Source organism: Eleutherodactylus coqui, chromosome 7, assembly GCF_035609145.1.
Source record: "Eleutherodactylus coqui strain aEleCoq1 chromosome 7, aEleCoq1.hap1, whole genome shotgun sequence".
Taxonomy (NCBI): domain Eukaryota; kingdom Metazoa; phylum Chordata; class Amphibia; order Anura; family Eleutherodactylidae; genus Eleutherodactylus; species Eleutherodactylus coqui.
The window spans coordinates 217080090-217103646 of record NC_089843.1 but is presented as its reverse complement, the minus strand read 5'-3'; the positions used below and the strand labels follow the sequence as shown (position 1 = coordinate 217103646).

General features: G+C 43.7%; 1 protein-coding gene across 5 annotated transcripts in view; it reads right to left on the bottom strand.

The window, feature by feature from the left end:
• Window positions 1-23557, bottom strand: part of ARHGAP24 (Rho GTPase activating protein 24) — a 534686-nt gene that overhangs the window by 85716 nt on the left and 425413 nt on the right. Inside the window, exon 1 of one of the 5 annotated variants that reach the window (XM_066574361.1) lies at window positions 17076-17217. The exons of the other annotated variants lie outside the window; for them this stretch is intronic. Within the exon in view, the coding sequence (XP_066430458.1) occupies window positions 17076-17106 (31 nt within the window). The 5' untranslated portion in view covers window positions 17107-17217. Of the gene's footprint in view, window positions 1-17075; window positions 17218-23557 lie in introns of those variants that run through there. 5 annotated transcript variants of the gene reach the window in all.

Genomic DNA, 23557 nt, shown 5'->3' with positions numbered 1-23557 from the left:
AGCCAATCAGGAGGCTGGAATCGGCAATGGACCGCACAGAGCCCACGGTGCACCATGGGAGAAGACCCGCGGTGCATTGTGGGTGAAGATCCCGGCGGCCATCTTGGTAAGGTAAGTAAGAAGTCGCCGCAGCGCGGGGATTCGGGTAAGTACTAAACTTTTTTTTTTTTTAACGCATCCCTTGTGTTTGTCTCGCGCCGAACGGGGGGCCTATTGAAAAAAAAAAAAAGCTGTTTTGGCGCGGGACAACCCCTTTAATAAAGGTAACGTTTTATTAGTAGTGATGAGCGAGCATACTTGCTAAGGGCAATTACTCGATCGAGCATTGTCCTTAGCGAGTAACTGCCTGCTCGGAAGAAAAGATTCGGCTCCCGGCGCGGGTGACAGGTGAGTTGCGGGAGTGAGCAGGGGGGAGCGGGGGGAGAGAGGGAGAGAGATCTCCCCTCCGTTCCTCCCCGCTCTCCTCCGCCGCTCCCTGCCGGCACCCGAACCTTTTCTCTCGAGCGGGCAGGTACTCGCTAAGGACAATGCTCGCTCGAGTAATTGCCCTTAGCGAGTATGCTCGCTCATCTCTATTTATTAGCTATTCTGTATTCTAGTCTAATTAAGGTTGGGCTCACATCTGCATCAGGGGCTCCGTTTTCCTGCTCTGTTCCAGAAGCAGGAAAGGAGAATCCCCTGGCCGAATGGATCTCATGACGGAACCCAACAGACCCCATTGACTATAATGGGGTCGGTTTCCACTCAGCTGCCCGGCACTTTACTTGAACAAATAGTCCTGCATGCAGCGCTTTTTCTTCTGGTACTTCGTCCGAGATCTGTGATGGAAAGTAGGATCCCGCACAGATGTGAACCCAACCTTATACACAGGGGCGTAATTTGAAGCTCCCAGACCCCGATGCAAAACTTGTAACAGGGCCCCCAACTATAATGCTTTATTCATAGTACTGGGCTCCCTATATGGAGAAGAGAGGCCTTATGGGCCCCCCAAGGCTCCTGGGCCCAGGTGCAGCTGCATCCCCTGCATCCTGTATAGTTACGCCCCTGCTTATACAGCTGGGACAAATTTTAATCTGATTGTTGATACCACTGCGCAGAAAGTTATCTTATGGTAGCCCATTAAAAAGCTATTGTTCTCTTATCCTAAGGGCAAATTGAGATGAACGTGATAATCACAACGCATAGCGGGACAAGACAAAAGGATTTCAGTGGTTTTGTTCTCACTATCGGGATTCTCGGCCATGAATACTACGTGCCAGCCGGCACATCCGCAGTACAGGAGAAAACCATCCGGACAGGTACGGGTCACACACCGGGATCCTGCATGTGGAATTCGACCTGGTCATTTGGCATTTGGCCTAAGTAGCTTTTTAAAAAATTTTGTTGGCTTGACAACCCCTTTAATGATTTCACTTTAACAGTAAGATACCCCCCCTTAATTTAGTATTATACTAAATATATACTAAGTAAGCAGCACATTGTATATGCAGAACATCCATTGGCATCACCAGTTGTGTATTATATATAGTAGCAAAGAGTTCAGTAGAAGTTTTAAGTTAACTCTCTTACCCCTATGGGAGCAGGAAAGGGGTATTCCCTGGCCGAACGGATCTGTCTTATGAGGGAGCTTAATGGCGCCAAATGGGCCCTATTGACTATAATGCTGCCTGTTTAGTCTTTGTTCAGCTGTCCTCCATGCAGGACTTTTTCTTCTGGCATTTCACGCCAGATCTGCGATGCAACCTACGAATGGTGGTTCCAAATTTCCGATGTGAACATATCCTTATGCACAGCATCCTAGTGTGTGCTGCATATTGATTCAGCGGGGCATCATATACTGCAGCTTGAAGACAGTGACAAACATTTTGCTTCTGCCTTAGCAGCTAATTGGCACCTCTCGGATATTCTGCATCTATTAGCATATAGTATGTGCCAAATAATCCCTCCAGCAAGCAGTCCCCAGGGAATACACCAATAAAAGGTGTAAGGAAACACATCAGTCCATCATCTCCAAGTAGATGGCTCCCAAGGAGTGTTTAATGGAATAGAACAGTGGGAAATGCTTAGAGTCATTGTATATTGATGAAGTCCGCTTCTTAAGATGGCACACTGGTAAACAATGGCCAGACAATGGGGCAGAATTAGCAATATTGTTTCAGTGTGATGTCTTGTCTGCTACATAAAGTGTCTCATAATAAATACCTCTATTACTACAGACATGTTAGGATGGGGATCGTTTCTTATGGAGAGCACCTAGAAGGTCTGAAGAGACTTATAAGGACATCCATGTTCCTCTGGGAAATATGCAAATGGTAAGATAGAACAGTTCTTCTGCAGCGCCACCTATTGGAAGGCAGCATTCCTGCAAGTCAATGTCAGACTTTTTAAACAAGCCTTATAACAATGACTGGGACTATAGCCAAACTAGAAACTACTGCACACTGATGAGGGGCAATCAAAACAGCTGTCTGTGTATGGTGATTCTGGCTTTGGCTCACAATTCCCAGTCATTGTTATAAGGCTTGTTTAAAAAGTGAGTGCTGTGGAGATATTGCTTCATCTTCCCATGTACAAACATGTTAGACATGTGTCTGTTTATTATGGTAAGTTCCTGATCTCATATATGTACCGGCTCTGGCACACAAACATACCATACATATAGACCTTGTGTCATGCTCTTGTAAGACACTGATGTCATCCAGACTACTTCTAGGCTAGATGACAAACCATCATTGCCTGTAAAGGAAGTTGGACATGTTTGAAACTTTTTGCCGACAACTGGACAAAAGATTTTTAGATCTATCTTTGATAGTAAGATTGGTTGGGCTTTGGCCAAAGTCATTGATCATGCATGGCCAGTTTGAATGACTGTATTGGTCAATATGGACTAAAATGTGCATGGCTGCTACTACAAAATGATCTTTCACCAGATGATCATTCATTCAGTGGTTGTTCAGCCATCAACCTTCTATCTAATGTGTATGGCCACATTATGGGCCTATAATATGGTCAGATGGTACCCTGTGCAGAATTGTTTTTGCACCCTCCTCCCGGTCATGAGAAAAAATGATATACATTGCACTTAGGTAGCCTGCCTATATTCTGCTTGTGCCAAGAGCAAGAAGATATCAGCATAACCATAGCAGAAGAGCTCAGTGAATATTGTACCAGAACCAAGCTCATAAACTCAAATACAGCCACAAAACCAAACTCATATGATGCAATACCAGAACCAAGCTCATAACATAAATACAGCCACAGAACTAAGCTTATAATAACATAACTTCAGTAGGAGAACTATATTGTTGGGGTGTTGATGGCTTGACAATGGCTCCTCGGAACATTAGAGGGCAGGAGACAGAGTCAAAAGCATTCATGTAGCTCTACAAGACGCTGCCACACGGAGTAGAAGATCATCTGGCCTGGTGGGCCTATAAGGGCAGCAATCGCCCCCAACCTACACCCGACTGCTTCCCGTCTACAAACTGGTGGCCATAAGGGTTGCCTGTAGTAAGGCCAGCCATGCTTCTGCCACAATCATTCTACATCCCTTTTTGAAAACAGGCTTATTAGGTTTCATTAGAAGCCAACATTAAGGTTTTTCAGCCCCTCAGTTTTTAATTTATAAGCAACTAGCTTACCCATCGCTCGTTGCTGCGAAGACAGACAGACATACATTCGTTTTTATATATCTAGATAACAACCAATCACAGCTTTTTTAGGTTACCTCAGTGGTATAATATATAACAACCAATCACAGCGCAGCTTTCATGTTACCTCAGCTTTATAATATATAACAACCAATCACAGTGCAGCTTTCATGTTACCTCAGCTTTATAATATATAACACCCAATCACAGCGCAGCTTATATGTTACCTTAGCAGTATAAAATATAACAACCAATCATAGTGCAGCTTTCATGTTACGTCAGCAGTAAGAGAAATAACAACCAATCACAGCGCAACTTTTATTCTGCCTCAGCAATATAAAAAATAGCAACGAATCACAGCGCAGCATTCATTTTACCTCAGCGGTATAATATATAGCAACCAATCACAGCACAGCTTTCATGTTACCTCAGCATTCTCAATATCCAGGAATTGTCTTGTGATACGTTCGGCGGATGCATCATTTTGTAGTTGAACACGCCTCCCGTTGCTCGTAATGCCTTTTGCTTTTGTGCTTGAGATGGAAATCAAACGATCTTTGTCTGGGGGGGGGGGGCATAACTGTCGACGATGCTCGCACGCGCGCCACATATTGTAGGATAGATGTACTATGCCTATAATCTTCCCAGGAGTGTACTCAACAACTTCCCATTAACTTTTCCTATTTATGACATAATCAATGCTCGTGCCAAATTTCAAGTTTCTATTACATTGGGAAGCGAGAAAATTACATTCCGCACGTAAAATTTGGACGCTAATTCTTTTGCGCATAGAATTGAATAATCGATTTGGGACCCATTAGCTTTTCCTATTTATGACATAATCAATGCTTGTGCAAATTTCACGTTTCTATGACACCGTAAAGTGAGAAAATTAGATTCCGTACGTAAAATTTGGACGTTAATTCTTTGGCGCATAGAATTGAATAATCGAGTTGGGACCCATTAGCGTTTCCCATTTATGACATATTGAATGCCCGTGCCAAATTTCACGTTTCTATGACATTGGGAAGCGAGAAAATTAGATTCCGTACGTAAAATTTGGACGCTAATTCTTTGGCGCTTACAATTGAATAATCGAGTTGGGACCCATTAGCTTTTCCTATTTATGACATAATCAATGCTCGTGCCAAATTTCATGTTTCTACGACATTGGGAAGTGAGAGAATTAGTGGCAGTGATGGAAATCGAACAATCTACGTGGGGGGGGGGGGCGTAACTGTCGACGACGCTCGCACGCGCGCCATTTATCGTAGGATAGTTGTACTATGCCTATAATCTTCCCAGGAGTGTACTCAACAACTTCCCAAAGTTTCATGGCGATCGGATGAATGGTGTAGTAGCGCATAAAGGACAAACAGACAGACAGACACACAGACATACATTCAATTTTATATATATAGATTAAACAGCCGATTGTCTTCTATAATTTAAAATACCCCGAATAATGATGAATATTCTTCCATTAACTCCGTATTGCGGATACACGGTGCCAACATAACTCACAGTGCCACACAGAGAGGGTCATCATGAGGAAACACTAGGACCAATTCCATTGGACACCACTTAACCTACAGTATCCGAATGTTCTGTAAGGTGTGGAAACCTATAGAACCTGAAGGAGACTGAGCAGAACGTACAAACGCCACGTGGATGTTTCCCGCGGTCAGCTTTGAACCCAAGATTACAGAGCTGTAAGTTAACAGCGCGAACAAGACGGGGATATTCCACTCCGTAAGGGCTTAAAGAGACGGGCGTGATTTAGTCTCGTTAGGCGGCCGTGAAAATCATGGCTGCATAACGGGGCAAAATCATCAATTGCAATGGTTTCGTTTTCACTAGCGGTATTCTCGTCCGTTAGTACTACCCCCGAGAAAAGATAGGACTTGCCCCGTCTTTCTCGCACATAGTTAATACTATCTTCCCACTTTTTTTTCCAAACTCATGTGAAATAGCCCAGAATTTGAAAAAAAAAAAAATTAACTTCTTCATGTTCTTCATGCAGAATTGCGCTCCGTGGTGGCGAGCAAAGTTGTGCATATGCCCATGTGAAGAAGCCGTAAGTCAGATATTCATAAACGGATGTGAATGTGAATCTCAGGGGTTGACATAGTGCATTCTTGCAGCATTAGAGCAGCTTCAGACGGCCGCATGCGCAATTACGCATGCTTCAGCGCAATGTAATAATGCAGCGAACAAGGTAGATTTGTCAGTATACTAGCACATAGTACTGTACTTTTTGGCACGTAGGGCATGTTCATACAGTATATACACACACAACCCCTCCCCCCTTCTCCCTGATTTTAAAGGCCACTAAGCCTAATGAGCTCCTGGTATGTTCTGCCTTTCCCAAACTTGCACAGCATATTGCACATTTGCGCAACTCCCATAGACTTCTATGGGGGCCTTTGCTGCACAATCCGCAGAAAGACATAGCAGGGCGATTTTAAACGTGCGCTCCAAATGGGCATGCAATATTGTTCATGAGAAAGAACCCATTGACATTAATGGGGTCTATTCTCTGCGCATTGTGCGCGTATAATTTACACGTACAAATACGGTCGTCTGAAGCCGCCCTTATATAGAGCATAATCCCTTAACCCTTTCCAATCCACTATCTGACGTCTAAAGACATTCTATTTGAAGGCTGTACAGCTCTGATGTCGAAAGATGTCCGGTAAGGTATTCTTACTGTATATTACTGGTCGCTCTGTTGTCGGGGGCCTCTCCAGCATGTCCCATACCACAGTACTGGCTCTAGCCAGCAGATGGCGCCATTGTATAATAGCAGAAAGAGAAAGCCCCCTAGGAAACCCTGAATCCAAAATTGGATTCCAAAGGGTTAATATTGCACTATTACCCCATAATCTATCCTTCCCGATTCCAACAGATCTTTAGGCTCTAATATTATATAGCATGTGTGTGTAGCCAAAAACGTCTTTACTCGGCCTCTTACTCTCGGCACCCTGTGGTTACGTGCAGGTATGTGCGGCGCTAATAACTCCGGCACCATGTAACCTGATTTAAGTCACTTTCCCAAAAAGCTTTTCCTGCTGTCACCATGTCATTAATTACTTGCTGAGGAGTTCACTTGTACTAACATGACCCGGCTACCTTTTATGGCCTGAAATCCACTTCAAATTGTTTTCTTGGGGAAGAAACAATAAATCTAAGAGACATGCTCAGTGAGCAGGAATTAGATTTAGTACATGAGCAGAAAATAAGCTACAAGGCATTGCATACAGAGAGGAAAATAGAAAGATATCTGCAGGTGTATATTACAAAGTCTTTTCATGCAGTGCATGCTATGTGCAGAACTGACACACCGGGGATACAGTAACGACCTTGGAGCACAAATCACTTTCGCCGTTGGCTGTGAACCTATAGAAGAAGTGCGTTAGCAATGGTGAAATGTTTGGGAGGAAAGAAAATAATTTCTTCTTTCTGGTGATGAATCGACTAGTAACCCTTTCCAATTTAATTTGTATTCTGGTTTTCCTAGGGGGCTTACTCTTTTTCTGCCGTTATACAATGGCACTATCTGCTGGCTAAAGCCAGTACTGCATGAGGTGACACGTTGGATGGGCTCTGACAGCAGAGAGGCTGGCAATATACAGTAAGAGAACCCCGATGGACGTCTTCAAAACATCGGAGCTGTACAGCCTTAAATCATAATGTCTTCACAGGTCAGACAGTGGATTGGAGAGGGTTAAAGGTAGACTTAAATAGTTTGCTGGCACTTGCTGCTGAAATAGTCATTTCCATGTGTTGACTAGAGCATGGTGACATATCCATGAACCATCACTGCCATGATCTATGGCGTAGTCTAGGCTTCCATTGAGGAGATGCACATTTGGCGTTTGACATGGACGACTAAGCAGCACCCAACGACTTAAAATGTCCAACATGGCAGATAAACGTTTTGACAGATATATAATATTAGGGTCTTTCATACTTGGGGGCTCCATTTTCCGGCTCCATTGTAGAAGCAGGAAAGGGGATCTGTCTTATGACGGAACCGAACAGCGCCAAACAGACCTCATTACTATAATGGTGTCCAATTGCTTTTCGCTAGCGGTTTACTGTACAAAAAAGTCCTGCATGTAGGACTTTTTCTTCTGGTATCTTGTGCCGGATCTGCGATGGAACCTCCAGACGAAGGTTCCAACACAGATGTTGACTTTTTAATGGCGCTATGGGGATGTTAAAGGGGTTGTCCCGCAAAAGCAAGTGGGGTTAAGCACTTCTGTATGGCCATATTAATGCACTTTGTAATATACATCGTGCATTAAATATTGGCCATACAGAAGTTATACACTTACCCCCTCCGGTGCTGGCGTCCCCGTCTCCATGGCGCCGACTAAAGCTGCTTCTTTAGTCGCACGAACAGTCGCGCTTGCGCACCAAAGGATTTCTCTTCTGTCTACCTCTGGGCTCACGAGCTGCGTCCTGGCTCCTCCCTCTTCTCCGCGTCATCGTAGCTCCGCCTCCGTCACGTGGTGCCGATCAGCCAATTAGGTGGCCGTAATCGGCAGTGGAACGCAAAACAGGAGAAGATAATCCACGGTGCACCATGGGAGAAGACCCGCAGTGCACCATGGGAGAAAACCGCGATGCACCTTGGGAAAGGACCGGCGGCCATCTTTAAAAGGAGAAAAGAAGAAGCTGCCTGAAGGGGGATGCAGGTAAGCGATTTTTTTTTTTAAATAACAAAGGGATTGTTTTTAACGGGGCACAATGGTGGGGTATGTAGAAAAAAAAAGTTTTGATTTTGCCGTGGGACGACCCCTTTAAAGGTTTCCTCTAAGCCCCACGCTTCACGCTAAGCCATATACATTCTAACAATCCAGTTGAGCATAGAGAGAACGTGAAGTTGAAAACCATGTTTTTCTGACAAATTTTTAAAAAGGCTTCGGGAAAGATTGCCGAAACCCTCTGAAAGTAAATCAGTCTTTGTTGCCCATAATAACCAATCACAGCAGAGCTTTCATTTTTTCAAGAGCACTACGAGGAATGAAAGCTGATCTGTGATTGGCTACTATGGGAAAGAAAAACTGACAGTTTCCTAAATCTCTACGGACAATGTACGTAGATAAGTAAGTTTTTTATTTAGTTTTTTTTTTAATTAACTTTTACTGTCTCTTTAAGACTACAGTATGAGCTGGTGGTAGGAAGCTCATGGTAAAAGAGAAGCTGTAAGTGATCCATTAATGGGAAATTAGGAACTGGTCTGTTCCGGAACTTAAGAGAGTCACATGAGTAGAAGTAGTAGTGGTATGGTGATTCATTCTTCCTTGTATAGCTTTATTACAGGTCAGATGTTCCGCGTTGCTCAGTCATGTGTCAGAAGCTAGCTATACCACTTGAACTGGTAGTACTGTTCTGCAAATGAGAACTGCATTAACATCTACATATCGGGTATTGGGAGACATTGCCCTGGAGGGATGTGGTGTTTAATGGATTTTCCGAACAGCAATTGAGACAATTCCATGCATTTATAGATTGCATAGCCATAAAACATGATTTATGTTTCAGTGGAATTAGCGAGACCTTCACTGTGACCTAAGCTGACCGACGTTAAAGATTGTCCTGATCAGTTTTCTTCTGGAAGCACGTGTCTTTATCCTAATAACAATGATTAACATGCAATGTTTTTTGGAGAATAAGGCAAGTTTTATTGAGGCCTCCATTGTGGCTATCAAGGGACTATGAAGAAACACTCTACTTCCGTTGGCCACGTCCTCCTTCATTAAAGTTTTTTTTTAAATTTTTTTTTTAAAACAGGTTTTATTAACATTTTCAAAGATACATAGTACTCCGATATCTCGCATTTCTCAACAACTTTGGACATTACAGAGTGCAGTGCATATCTCGAAATAAACATACTTATTTCTGGAGAAAGATAGAGATAAAGAGAGGACTCTCCTAGTACAGGGAGAGTCTTTGTCAAGTGTTGCGTTACACTACAGTTAACTCAGCAATTTTTGCATGTGAGAAAAGCGTAGAATTATCAACTTTCAAAAAGGACGGGGGGGGGGGGCAATGGGGGGGGAGAGAGAAGGTAAGAGGGGGGGGGAAAGGGGGAGTATTGAATGCAGAGAAGGTCGATTGTCCTAGACTAAGGTTACCTGACTGCTTCTCTCTTAACGCTGCTTCGGATCTTGGGAGGTGTCTCTAGTATATGTGGATCGTGTGTCGTTTCGCCATTTTGGTGGTACCAGGTCGAGTCAGGATAGTCTCTCAATCGTCCGGGGCACACCCCCCGAATTTAGAAAACAAGGTCGAGATGGAATTGAAATGCAGTTGAGATGGGGTTGAGATGAAGTTGAGATGGGCAGACTAATGATTCCAGGGGGGGGGGGTCTCAGCCCTTCCCCCACTTCCATCCGCAGATAGAATGTAGGGGTTTAGGTGAGGTTAATTAGCCTCCAGGGGTGCCATGTGTTTATAAATCCCTCGTGTGTTCCTGTGTTCCAACTGTGTAATTCTTCCATATTGTAGATGGAATCCACTCTGGATTTCCAAGACGCCACAGAAGGGGGCACTCTCTGGAGCCAGAGGGATGAAATTAAGACTTTTGCGGCGTCGAGTAGGAAAGCTATCAATTTGTCTTTCCAGGGGTGAAAGTTCCCCGACGGTCTCCAGAGGAAAAGTATTTCCGCTGTGATAAGGAAGTTAGGTTTAAGGAGGCGTAGTACCTCTCCTACTTCTCTCCAGAACGTGGACAGCTCCCTACACTCCCACCAGATATGACTGTATGATCCCGACTCCATGTTGCACCTCCAGCACTTATCATGGTCGGCTAATTTATGTGAAAAGAGCCACTGTGGGGTTCTGTACCACCTGACCATGATTTTGTAGTGACTTTCCTGTAGCAATATGCAAGGTGAAAGTCCAAAAGCGGTTTGCATAATAAGTTTGATATCTGATGAGGTGAGGGAGATCCTGAGCTCCTTTTCCCAGGTATACAGAAAGGCTGGTTTATAGAGAATCTCTGGGTTCAGGATCTTATTGCGGATGACAGATATTGACTTATTCCTATGTTGGTCACTTACTAGTATCTTTTCAAATGGAGTTTCTGGTCTGGTAGATTTAGTGGATTTCTGGAACTCCCTAAACGCCTGGAGTATGTGTGCTTTTTGTAAAAAGGAAAGGGAAATCTGCGGCGCTAGAGTATTCAGGATCTCTTCTGGTTGTTTGTGGGCTAATAGCTGTAGCTCCTTTACCCTCTTCATTAAAGTTTTTAACCTACACATATCTGTTTCCGAAACCCAAAGATCATGTTGCTCTTCTCTTGTAGGGTATGGCTGTGCTACTAGATGGTGGTAGACTGGCTTTAATACCATTCGGAGGTTCAGTCGCAGATCCGACACAACATAGCAGAAAAAGAAAACCTGCATACGGAACTTTTCTTCCGGCTCAAAAATGGGCAGCTAAGCGGAAACTTTATAGTCAATGGGATCCATTCAGTGCTGTTCGGCCTAGGGATTCTCCTTTCCTGCTTCCCAATTGGAGCAGGAAACTGGGACCTCCGACGCAGATATGAAACCAGCCTAACAAAAACATCTAGTTTCTGTTATAGTGTGATGCAGAGGGAAGCTCCTGGACCCCGATGCAAAACCTGTAACAGGGCCCCCAACTGTAATGATTAAGTCATAGTACTGGGCTCCATATATGGAGAACAGAGGCCTTATGGACCCCCTAAGGCTCCTGAGCCTGGGTGCAACCGCATCCTCTGCATCCCCTATCGTTACGCCAGTCCAGAGGTGTAACTTGAAGCTCCTGGGCCCCAATACAAAACCTGTAGCAGGGCCCCCAACTATAATGCTTTATTCATAGTACTGGGCTCCCTATATGGAGAAGAGAGGTCTTATGGGCCCCCTAAAGCTCCTGAGCCTGGGTGCAACTGCATGGCCTGCATCCCCTATAGTTATGCCAGTGGCACAAACATATTACAGCCTTGTTGACGTATACCAGTTGTGTCTGGCAGGATCTTTTTTTGCCAGACACAACTGGACACAAAACTATATAGAATCAATTTGTCATCAATTTCCCTCCGGCGTCGATAGCAAAGGCAGAAATCTTTCCCCTTTAGTTCCCCTTTAGTTCTCTGAAGTACTGATTTACGGATACTTTATTTCCATGTCAATTTTTACATCCTCACGTGTCACTTCAATAGCTAAGAAATAACGGGGAGTAGAAATGTATCACATAAAACATCACTTTTAGGAATCCTTCCATTAAAAGAAATTGATCTTGGAGAAACGTTCTTTTGAAGAAACGCATGTGTAGACTTTGTCCATAAACTCCAAAAAGGTGGATTTAAGGACAAATAATACCTAAGCTTGCATACTGTAACCTTATACTGGTGCAATGCCATAAGCTGAAAAGGTTTAGGTTGTCCGGCGGCAGCAAGTGGGTCTATACACTTCTGTATGGCCATAATAATGCACTTTGTAATGTACATTGTGCATTAATTATGAGCCATATAGAAGTTATAAAAAGTTTTTCACTTACGTGTTCCGTTGCTAGCGTCCTCGTCTCCATGGTTGCCGTCTAATTTTCGCCGTCTAATGGCCAAATTAGACACGCTTGCGCAGTCTGGGTCTTCTCCTCTTCTCAATGGGGCTCTGTGTAGCTCCGCCCCGTCACATGCCGATTCCAGCCAATCAGGAGGCTGGAATCGGCAGTGGACCGCACAGAAGCCCTGCGGTCCACCGAGGGAGAAGATGCCGGCGGCCATCTTCACCGGGTAAGTAAGAAGTCACCGGAGCGCGGGGATTAAGGTAAGCACTCTCCGGTGTTCTTTTTTAACCCCTGCATCGGGGTTGTCTCGCGCCGAATGGGGGGGGGGGGGGGGGTTTGAAAAAACAAAGAAAACCAGTTTCGGCGCGGGACAACCCCTTTAAGAGCAGCAACCGACACGTATGAATACTGATGAGACCTTACCAGTAAGGTGCTTGGTGGGAAAAATGAGGTGATGTTGATGTAGGGACTCGAATATTTGCTCACATGTCCCTGTTATGCACTTATGAGATTCTCTAGTAGGTATGCAGGGTAGTCATCCTTGAAGGGAACCTGTCATCATCAATGATCACCAAAGTTATGGTGCAGATAGGACGAGTCCCAAGGAGTCCGGGGGTGTGCTTTGCGTACTTACCTAGCTTCCTGTACCCACACTGTCATCCATGGAAGTCCAGCGGACTCATCTCTGCAGGCTATGTGTGTGCGCACTGACCATTCTTTATGATGACTCCGCCACATTGACTGCACGCCTACTTCCACAGGTGACAGGTGAGTGTGCAAAGCACGCCTCAGGACTCCTTGGGACCAGTCCTATGAGCACTATTACTTAGTTTATGGTGCTCATAGTTGATTACGGGTTCCTTTTAGAAAAGTGACCTGCCCCTCACAAAGTACCTGTAGAATCACCTTCAGTCTGTCCCTACCTGTCTCGCCATAATACATACGCTGACTATTGCGGGAATGCTGGCAGAGGGGTGTCTGTGCAGGGTAGAGTTTAACCACATAGAGCTGCCCCTGGTGTTAAGAATATATGCCTTAGGAGCTTGATGCTGTCACGCTTAATAGGAAAATTAACCCCCTAAGGACCAGAGTGTTTCGTTCCTAAAGGACCAGACATTTTGGGGGGATTTTACAGCCCTTTTTTTTTTTTTTCTTATTATTATTTTTGTAACATCTATGTTCCCCATGATGTCATGTAAGACAATGTCATGGGGAAAAACATCCCACTAACAGCACTGATCTGGGTCTGTCAGGACCCTGCAGCTCTGCTGTTACAGGGGGCATCTGGTGGTCATGTGATTGCCAGGTTAAATAGCAGAAGTGGCACTGCCAGGAATTGAACCAGGGACCTTCCACGCTCCAGTTGGTAGCTCTCACTACTGAGCTATCAAGGTTGTAGACAGCAGTACTCTTGCATTACTATCAGCCTTGTTCCATGATCCCAGTTAGTTAGTTCCTGTCTCCAGGTCCTGACCTTAGTTTTGCTCCTGATTAGGCTCATTAAAAAAGCCTGACCCTGCCACTGCACCAACGCATGATTAATCTGCTTCACAGCACTGTTTGATCAAGCTCCACGTTGTCCATTCGTCCACTATTTCTGCAAGATCTTCTGATACCGACTTCTGGCTGCCTCTCTGACTACGCTACCCGCCTCATCCCTCTGTGCTGCCAACCAACACCTTCCATCCCATTATTCTGGATAATCCTTGACTACTCTCCGGACCTGCAGCTCTTACACCTGAGGCTCCAGCCTAGTGCCCAAAACCGCTACAGGCACTTTGACTTTCTCTATTCACTACATAGCACTCATCGAGCACTATGTAGTTTGCAAGAGAGAAGACAGAAGCGATTAAAAAGCGTGTGTGCCTTCTCCTCCAGGTCCTCAGCTGTGACTAACAGCCGAGGACCCAACCTGCTCCCGATATATTGTAGGAGCTTCAATCCTGCGCCGTATTTTTGCCATCAACCGGATTTAAAGCCCATTTATGGCGCTTGGTCCTTATCGGATTAATCAAAATAGTTTTATGTAGTTCTAGGAGTTGGATTCGTGGCTCATGGCCTAATTTTAGAAGCCTACCGTGAACCTACATGAATAGTCGACCAAGTTGGCACATTTTTATGTAACCTGCAAAAATCACAAAGAGAGTAAAAAAAGCTGCTTAATCGCAAGTAAATGCCGATGCCTGCGGTAAAGAAAAGTAAAGTGCTTGTCACATCTTATAAAGGATCAGAGTTCAGTTATCATCTTCATTTGACTTTTCACAAAGAAGTCGTGCATAGGACTAAGTCAGCGCTTTCACATTGTGTTAGTTCCCTATGACTGTAGACGCGCTGACTTGCACAGTGACAACATCCCAGATCCTATCCGAGATAGTACAGGGCTAGTCCCTGCGAAACGTATAGGTAGAATAGGGGAGAACGTCTCGGAGCCGACAGATCTGCTCTAAAAACCCAAGTTATTGTGAAGTGGAAAGCGATGACCTGATCCACCGTGGATGAATATAACTCTTATTATGGTAGGAGTGTAACACAATTGTCCATAGCTCACTGTGCTGAAGGCGACGTGACCTGCACACCGGATCAATGTACTATAATGAGGTACATAGATCGGAATAGTGAGCAAGTTAGGCCGCTTGATTCATAGAAGTGACTGTAATTCTCTTTCTACTCCACTGCTCGGTACGCCTCCAACGCCACAAGGCAATGCCAGATATAAACATCTCATTTATTCCTTTATCCAAATATCCCGCAAACGTCTCACAAGTAACTTTTACTGGGAGAACCATATTTGGTAAATTGACCGGCGGCCAAATGCATCACATGAGATCAGGAAATAGTATTTGCATGCTTTTGTGAACAAAGCCTTTTCTTTAGTGTTATACTTTACAACACATGGAGATGTTGGACATGCAGAAGCGGAAATTAGCAGAGTAACATTGTTTTAATCCAGTATTAACTACTACAAAAAGTTTTACTAACTGCGTCTTCATTTCTGGGGTGCCTTAACAATCGATATGAAAGATTTTGAGTCAGAAATAATGAATAATCTGTACAATCGGGCTTTAGAACTAGTTTAGTAAGCTACCGCACAGAAATAGGACATGCCGCGTTTTTTTTGCCGCGCGACATTTCGCACGGCCAAACCGCGGCCGTCTGCATAGGAGTGCGTATTGTAATGCACTCCTATGCAGGCTTCCAGTGGCGGAAATCCCACGGAAAATTCCGCCGCGGGATTTCCGCCCGTGTGCAGGCGGCCTTAATCTCTGCATAAATGAAATGATAACTTTTTTCTGCAGGCTGGTACGATTACGACAATACCAAAATTATTACTTTTTTTTAGGTTTTTCACTTTTGCACGATGAAAACCTTATTTTTGGAAAATTATAATTTTTTTAAATCGCTGCATTCAAAGTCCCCCACCTTTTTTTTATTTTTCCATAGTTGGAGCTCTGCAAGGGCTTGTTTTTTGCGTGTCGTGCTGTTTTTTTATTAGTACCATTTTGGGGTACGTATGGCTTTTTTGATCCCTTTTACTGTGTTTTTGTGGGGAGGCAAAATGAACAAAAGAAGCATTTTGCCTTGGTTTTTTATTTTTTTTTTTTATACAAACAGAGGAAAGTGTGCAAAAAAATTTTTTTTGCTTCTTTTTACATTTTTTTTTTTTTTTAATGTCCATGCAGGTGATTTGAACCATAAAAACTCTGATCGCTATGATAATATATAGCAGTACTTCTGTACTGCAATGTAATATCACTCACAATAAGGATCACAGGCCATCTCAGGCCCAAACACCAACACATGGCGTCCAGTTGCCACGGCAACCCATTGGCCCATTGGTGATGTTATAGAGGAAGTGCGCTCCCTCTGTCAACCCTTTACATGCTGGGATGTACATTGATCGCGGCATGTAGGGGATTAACAGCGGAGATCACTGTTCCCATTGATCCCTGCTGTTGCAGTGGGAGGCTCGCTACAAGTGACAACCGACTCCCGCTGCGCGATGGCGCTGGCTCAGTTCTGAGCACGCGCCATCCACAGTAACGGACGTTTACCGCCTGTTGCATTAAGTACCCCCCAGCCAGGGTCTTATAACTTTCGTCCTGTGGCATTAAAGGTGTTATCCAGTTTAGAAAAAACTCATTTTTATATACCTTATGAACTAATGCGGAGAGTCCTCTCTTAAGGATCCTGATTTCTTGACCAGAATGGAGAGTGGTTACAAGGAGCATGTCTCGCTCTGGAGAACCTGCCATGTTCTCCATGACTCAGACAACTCATAACCAGTGACGGCGCTGCAGGGAATATTATTTCCAAGATTCCCTATAGACAACAGCTGATTGGGACCCATCTAACAAGTAGGGATTGTCCGAACCCCTTTGATGTGCCTATACATGTATGTGTACATATAGCTTTCATGGCATTACTTGGGATGTGTTTCAGACTGCACACCATGTAGCATTAATAGCCATAAGCTAAAATAATGTGTTACATCCTGATTCGTCTTGCAGCTCCTATAGAATACAATGTAACGTTACGGTAAGAAATGAAACATTGTGTTCTCTATTGTAACAACAGCAGAATTGGATACACTAACGTTGCAAGCACAAAAAGTACAATGTAGACTTCTTGAAGGCTACGTCATTAATTGACTCCAAGCTAGGAGGGGGGACTTATGTAGACCCCATGCATCTCACTGTAGCTAATCCTCGAAAGAGTTAATGTAAGACTCCGTTGCAGAAAGTGTTAAGCCAGTGAGTTTCATAGCGCTCATGCTCTTATGGGAAGCTATATTTCAAGTGTACTGAGCGCAGCAGACGGGTCATGCACCTTCTATATTAAGCCTGGAGGAGAAATTGACTGAAAAGTTGACTGTAATTTTACCTTCCATGTTCTGCAGTGGGAAGTTAATCATTCTTCAGTCACTGGCTGCCATCAATGCTTCATGCACTGCCTTCATAATCCTCACTCATGTCCAAGACAGGACCGCAGATCAGCTTCAACACAGATTTGCTAGCAGGGTGAGAGCAGAGTCTGCAGACAATGAGTCTGAAATCCCTCATGAGCCAGTGTTTACACGAGGAGGCCTGACAGATGCACATTGCAGAAGAAGTCACACCCACATGGTCCTGTACACCGGCCGAGGCTAGATTACTGAATGAGTATTGAACTGGGTCACATTTTCCATAAAAACACACAACTGATGATGTCATCCATGGAAGATAAGAAAAATGCAGGATTTAAGCGCTGTCCAAAAAAATATATCATGTCGGCTTTTCAGATCATGTATATTTAGGAAGTCAGAATTTTGAACTGAATAGAGCAGGAATGTCAAATACATTGTCACCAAGGGCCAGATTAGCCTTATGGGTGCATTCAGAGGGCCGATTGTAATTGTAGGACTGTACAGTAATACTGACCCCCATAGTGGTCCCAGTAATAATAATGATCACATAGTGGCCCCAGTAATAATAGTAACCCGATAGTGGCCCCATTAATAATAATCCCATAGTAGCCCCAGCAGTAATACTGACCCCATAGTGGCCCCAGTAATAATAGTGACCCCAGTAATAATAATGATCCTATAGTGGCCCCAGTAATAATAATGACCCCATAGTGGCTCCAGTAATAATAGTGCACCCATAGTAGCCTCGGTAGTAACAGTGATCCCCAAAGTAACCCCAGCAATAATAGTAGCCCCAGTAGTAATACTGACCCCCATACTGGCCCAAGTAATAATAGTGACCCTATAGTGGCTCAAGTAGTAATAGTGCACCCATAGAAGCCCAGTAGCAAAGTGACCCCCACAGTGTCCCTAGTATTTATGGTGACTCCAGTAGCAATAGTAAACCCTATTATGGCCCCAGTAATAATAGTTACCCCATAGTTGACCCAATAGTAATAGTGACTAAGTAATAATAGTGAATGCCATAGTGGCTGTAGTACTAATAGTGACCCCCATAGTTGCCCAAGTAACAATAATGACCCCCATAGTGGCCCCAGTAGTAATAGTACCTACATAGTGGCCCTTGTAGTAACAGTGATGCCCATGGTGGCCCCAGTAGTAATTGTGTCCCCCTAGTGACTCCAGTAATAATAGCTTCCACTTTTAGTGGTCCCGGTATTAATAGTGTCCCCAGTAGTAATAGTTCCCTGTTAATCGCCCCAGTATTAATAGTGGGCCCAGTACTAATAGTGCCCTTGTTAGTGGCCCAGTAGCAATAGTGACCCCCGTAGTGGCACCAATAGTAATAGTGATCCCCATATCTCCCAGTAGTAATAGTGCCCCCCCCCCCATAGTGACCCTGGTAATGATAGTTTCCCTCTTTGGTGGTCTCAGTATTAATAGTGGCCCCAGTAGTATTAGTTCCCCTCTTAGTGGCTCCAGTAGTAATAGGGGATCCTCATAGTGGCCCTAATGGTAAGAGTGATCCCGATGCAGGTCTCAGTAGAAATAGTGGCCCCCATAGTGACTCTAGTAAAAATAGTGACCCCCCCCACAGTGGCCCTAGCAATAATAATGACCCCCAAAGTGACTCCAGTAGCAAAAATAACTCCCATAGGGGCCCTAGTAGCAATAGTGCATCCCATTGTGACTCCCATAATTACTAAATAATGAGCTCAGTAGTAATTGTGGCCCCCATAGTGACCCCAGTAAAAATAGTGACCCCCACAGTGGCCCCTGAGGTCCTGAAGTTTGACATATGTGGTAAAGAGAATAAGCACTAGGGTGTTCACAGCAGTGCAGAGTACTTTACAATATCAATTGTCATTAAAGTCAGATATTTCATGAATCTAGCAGGATTCCTTACACAGGAATATTGGAGCACAGGGACTGACCCAGTGTTCTGGCTGCAGTTATTCCGAAGGTTGTATCTACTGTATTCTCTGCGTATTGGGCGCGTAAATTAACCCTTTCCAATCCACTGTCTGACCTCTGAAGACATTATGATTTAAGGCTGTACAGCTCTGATGTTGGAAGACGTCCGTCGGGGTTCTCTTACTGTATATTGCCAGCCTCTCTGCTGTCAGAGCCTATCCAATGTGTCAGCTCATGCAGAACTGGCTTTAGCCAGCAGATAGCGCCGTTGTATAACAGCAGAAAAAGAGCAAGCCCCCTAGGAAAACCAGGATACAAATTAGATTGGAAAGGGTTAAAACCAAATAGCAGCTGCCATGCTACACGTAATGTAGTTGTGTGCAATTTGCCTACTCAATTAATATAGCATGCCAGTCGTCATGGTTCATGCTGCTATATTGGTACAACATGGCGCCAACTAAAGATTTTTTTTCTAGGACCACTTTACGTTCTCAATCGGCTCTGGTCGGCGCCCAGTGTACAGCGCTGTGGTGTATGTCATTGCCATACAAATGCAGAGAAAGTTACATAGTCAGGAAGTGCTGCTTTCTAAAGAGGAGACCAAGTACAATTTTCTTTGTACCAAAAAAGGTTTTGTATTCGGGATTTCATTTTCATTGTAGCAGAAGAACTTGTTTTATCGTCGTAGCGACAAGAGTCTGACCTTCCCTTTAAATACGACATTGTCTTATCCCAAGTATATGAGTTGGCCTGGAGCCAAGAGTGCGCTTTACTTCACCCAGACCTTCTTTCAAACACTCTTGTTCTTTGTGTAGTATTTATATAGCCGCTAATCCATTGTTCCCACTTTACATAAATAATACAATGAATTAGTCTATTGTGCGGCTCACGGTGTGCAGTTTAAAGGAGAAACACTAAAACAGAGCAAAACAAAAATATGTGTCATTATTAAAAATAAGTTAAATAAAACCTGATACCCATTAAGTGTAAGTCGTGCCGAAATCACAAGTCTCATATAGCATTACATAATCCGATAGAGCAGCATGGTAACATCAGTGAATCGCACACATACAGTTTGCTGCCCCATAGGGATAATATAGGCAGCAGACAATATTGGATACATTGTTATATACATCCATGTAAATGGGCCACATCATAAAGGATGCAGATGCGTTGGGGCAGGGATTACAATTTTTTAAAACTTTTATTGTTTTTGTTCACTTTTGCGGTTTACTTCTAGAGAAACATGATGTGTACTATCGCAGCCTTCGGCCTTAGGGTGCCTTTCCACTAGCGTTTTTTAATTGCTGCGTTTTTTTTTCACGCGATTGTCAATGGGACTTTCTAATGCTAAAAACGCAACGCAATGCAATTGCGTTTTTGGTGCATTGCGTTGCGTTTTTAACATTAGAAAGTCCCATTGACAATCGCGTTAAAAAAAACGCAGCAATAAAAAAAGGCGAGTGGAAAGGAGCCCTTAGTCAGACGAGCGTTTTTTCGCGCGATTTGCGGATCGCATGACGGATGCGCATCCGTAAATCGCGTGACCGGTGCGCGCAAGTTGCCCGCAAATCGCCCGAAAATCTGCTCCTAGCCGCGTTTCATTAGAAACGGGCCGGAGCTGTCCAGCGCATTGCATTCAATGGAGTTGGCAATACAGCCCGCTCCATTTAAAGCAATGCGCTGCGGGCGAGCCCGGGATGAATTGTCGGGAAGGGCTTAAATATATAAGCCCTTCCCTGCAATGCATCCTAAAATGTGTAAAAATAAAAAATATATATATACTCACCTGCTCCCGGCAGCCGGAGCTCTGCGCGGCCGTCCTGCTGTGGGTGTGAAGGGGGTGTGAGTCAGACCTGCCCCTGATTGGCTCAGCGCTGAGAGGCAGCAGTCACTCACCCATTCATGAATTCATGAATGGGTGTGTGAGTGAAACCTGCCTCTGATTGGTCAGGACTGTGACCAATCAGAGACAGATCATTCAGCAGGCAGGGATTTTAAAGCCCCGCCGGCTGATAGTGCCGAGAAGCAGTTCAGGAGAACTGACAGCGGCCGCGGCTGGACTCCGGCTGCAGCGGAAAGGTGAGTATACAATTTTTTTTTATTTTAACACATTTTAGGATGAATTGCAGGTAAGGGCTTATATATTTAACCCCTTCCCGACAATTAACCCCGCGCACGCCGGCAGCCTATTGCTTTCAATGGAGCGGCTGTATTGCCGGCTCCATTGAATTCAATGGGCAAACATCGTTCTTCTCTGTCACAGCTGTTACAGCTGTGGCAGAGAAGAATGATTTGTCTTCTATATGTTCTCAATGGGGTCGGCGCTGCTGCCGCCGGCCCCATTGAGCGCATATAGAGAAGAGAACAGGAATCGCAGATCGCAGATAGGTGCGATCTGCGATTTTTTGTTCTATAATTTATCGGACGAGCGCATAAAAAGCGCTCATGTGTCCGATACCATTGCAAAGCAATGGTTTTATAAAATCGCCGGACGCATGCGCATGCCTAAATCGCGGCTAAAAACGCCCATCTGACTAAGGCCTTCCTCTGTATGTAGATAATATGTAGTGATCTAATAATCTGATCGTAGGGGCCAGAGGGGTTGCTTTGGCACCCGAAGGCTTGAGGATGGCTGCTGGGTCTGCTAGGTCAATACACTGCAATACACTGCAATACTGAAGTATTGATATGCATTATATCGAATCCTTCACTGAGCAAGGAGTTGGACCAGATGCCCCTGAAGTCTAACTCTACCATTCTATGTTTCTATGATTCTATATAGATGGTCAAATGTTCTGACATTCAAGTGGGTCAAAAGTAAAACATTTAAAAAAAATGAAAAAATACAAGGTCCTCATGGGGCGCTATGGCCCCTGGAAGTTTGAAGATACCCCCCAAGTCTGCTTGGCCAACATACTGTAATACACTGCAATACAGAAGTATTGTAGTATATAATATAAACATTCAAAAATGATGACTTTCCAGTCCCCCAATGGGACAAAAGTAAAAAAATAGACGTGTAAAAAATACAAAAAACAACTAAAATCAAATTCCCACTCTTCCTCTCTTAGGGCAGCCTCACATGAGCGCATTTGCAGACGCTCATGTGACAGAGGGTGGACAAAGTATCGAAACACCATACGAAATGCATAGAAATTTTAATCATTAGCACTGAGCTGCCCTTTTGACCCCTGCTTGACTGAGAGCTTTCCTGACAAATTTGTGTTTACTTCACCTCTTGCCCTGCTCTGGGTGGTTTTGGGAGCAGCTGAGTGGCTCAAACCCCTGACCAATGGCAGCATCTGTGTCATATTACCTCCACTTAAAATCTGTGTCTATATGTATTATTGAAATATGATTTATAACCCCATGTAATTTAAGGCATGCATTTCGTATGGTGTTTCCATATTTTTGTCCACGCACTGTATCTAATATGATCCTAAAACATCATTTAAATGAAGGAGACCATTTTTAAGGCTAATAAAGTTGTCAAGCAGAAGTGATCTCCCCTGTTCCGCCTCTGTTTTTGCTTCTTACATAAATGCCAGCATGTATTAATTAAAATGAAAGCACAATCTATTTAACGCCGACTTGTATGGAAGGCTACACTGTGCTATCTTCTAGAAAGAGAAATATATCTTCAAAGGAACTCGTGTGTCAAGGCAGGTGTAATAGAGGAGAAGCTCATTAGCACAACATTAGAAAGAGTGATCATTCTAATTTCATTTTAAGAAGCAGAAGCTGCCTCCGGGCATTCCTTCTCCGACACTTCTAGAACTTGGTGAAATGAAAAAGTTTTCACGTAGAACATGTTTAAGATGAAATGTACCATTAACTGGATTGTCAGAACTCAAAACCACACATCTTTGATACCAGATGTAGTAAAATCACTCAAACTCTAATCAAAATGCATTCCGGAACTCAAGTAGGGGGAGAATTTATGAAGAATTGTAAGCATGGAAAAAGTCGCACATTTTAGCAAAAGCCAGATTTGTGCAAAAAAAGATTGTGGGAGAAACAGATTTACTAAACTTACTCTAGAAGTTCGAAGCTCGTGTACACTTGTTTGTGGCACATGAACGGTCCAAAATGCACAAAATGTCTTAATAGGCATCCCCAGTAGTGTGTTATCATAAGAATTGTCTATAAAAGGCAAGCGATAGAATACATTAAAAAATAGATAGATACATAGATTCTATCATCTATCTATCTATCTATCTATCTATCTATCTCCTATCTATCTATCTCATATCTATCTATCTATCTATCTATCTATGTATCTATCTATCTGTCTTTCTGCTTGTCTATCTATCAATCATACCTATTTATATATCTCCTATCTATCTATCTATCTATCCTTTCCATTTCATATCTATTTATCAATCTATCATCTATCTATCGTATATCTATTTATCTATCTATCAATGTATCATCTATCTATCTATCTCATATCTATCTCTCTATCTATCTCTCTATCTATCTATCTCTTATCTATCTATCTATCTATCTATGTATCTATCATCTATCTATCATCTATCTTTCT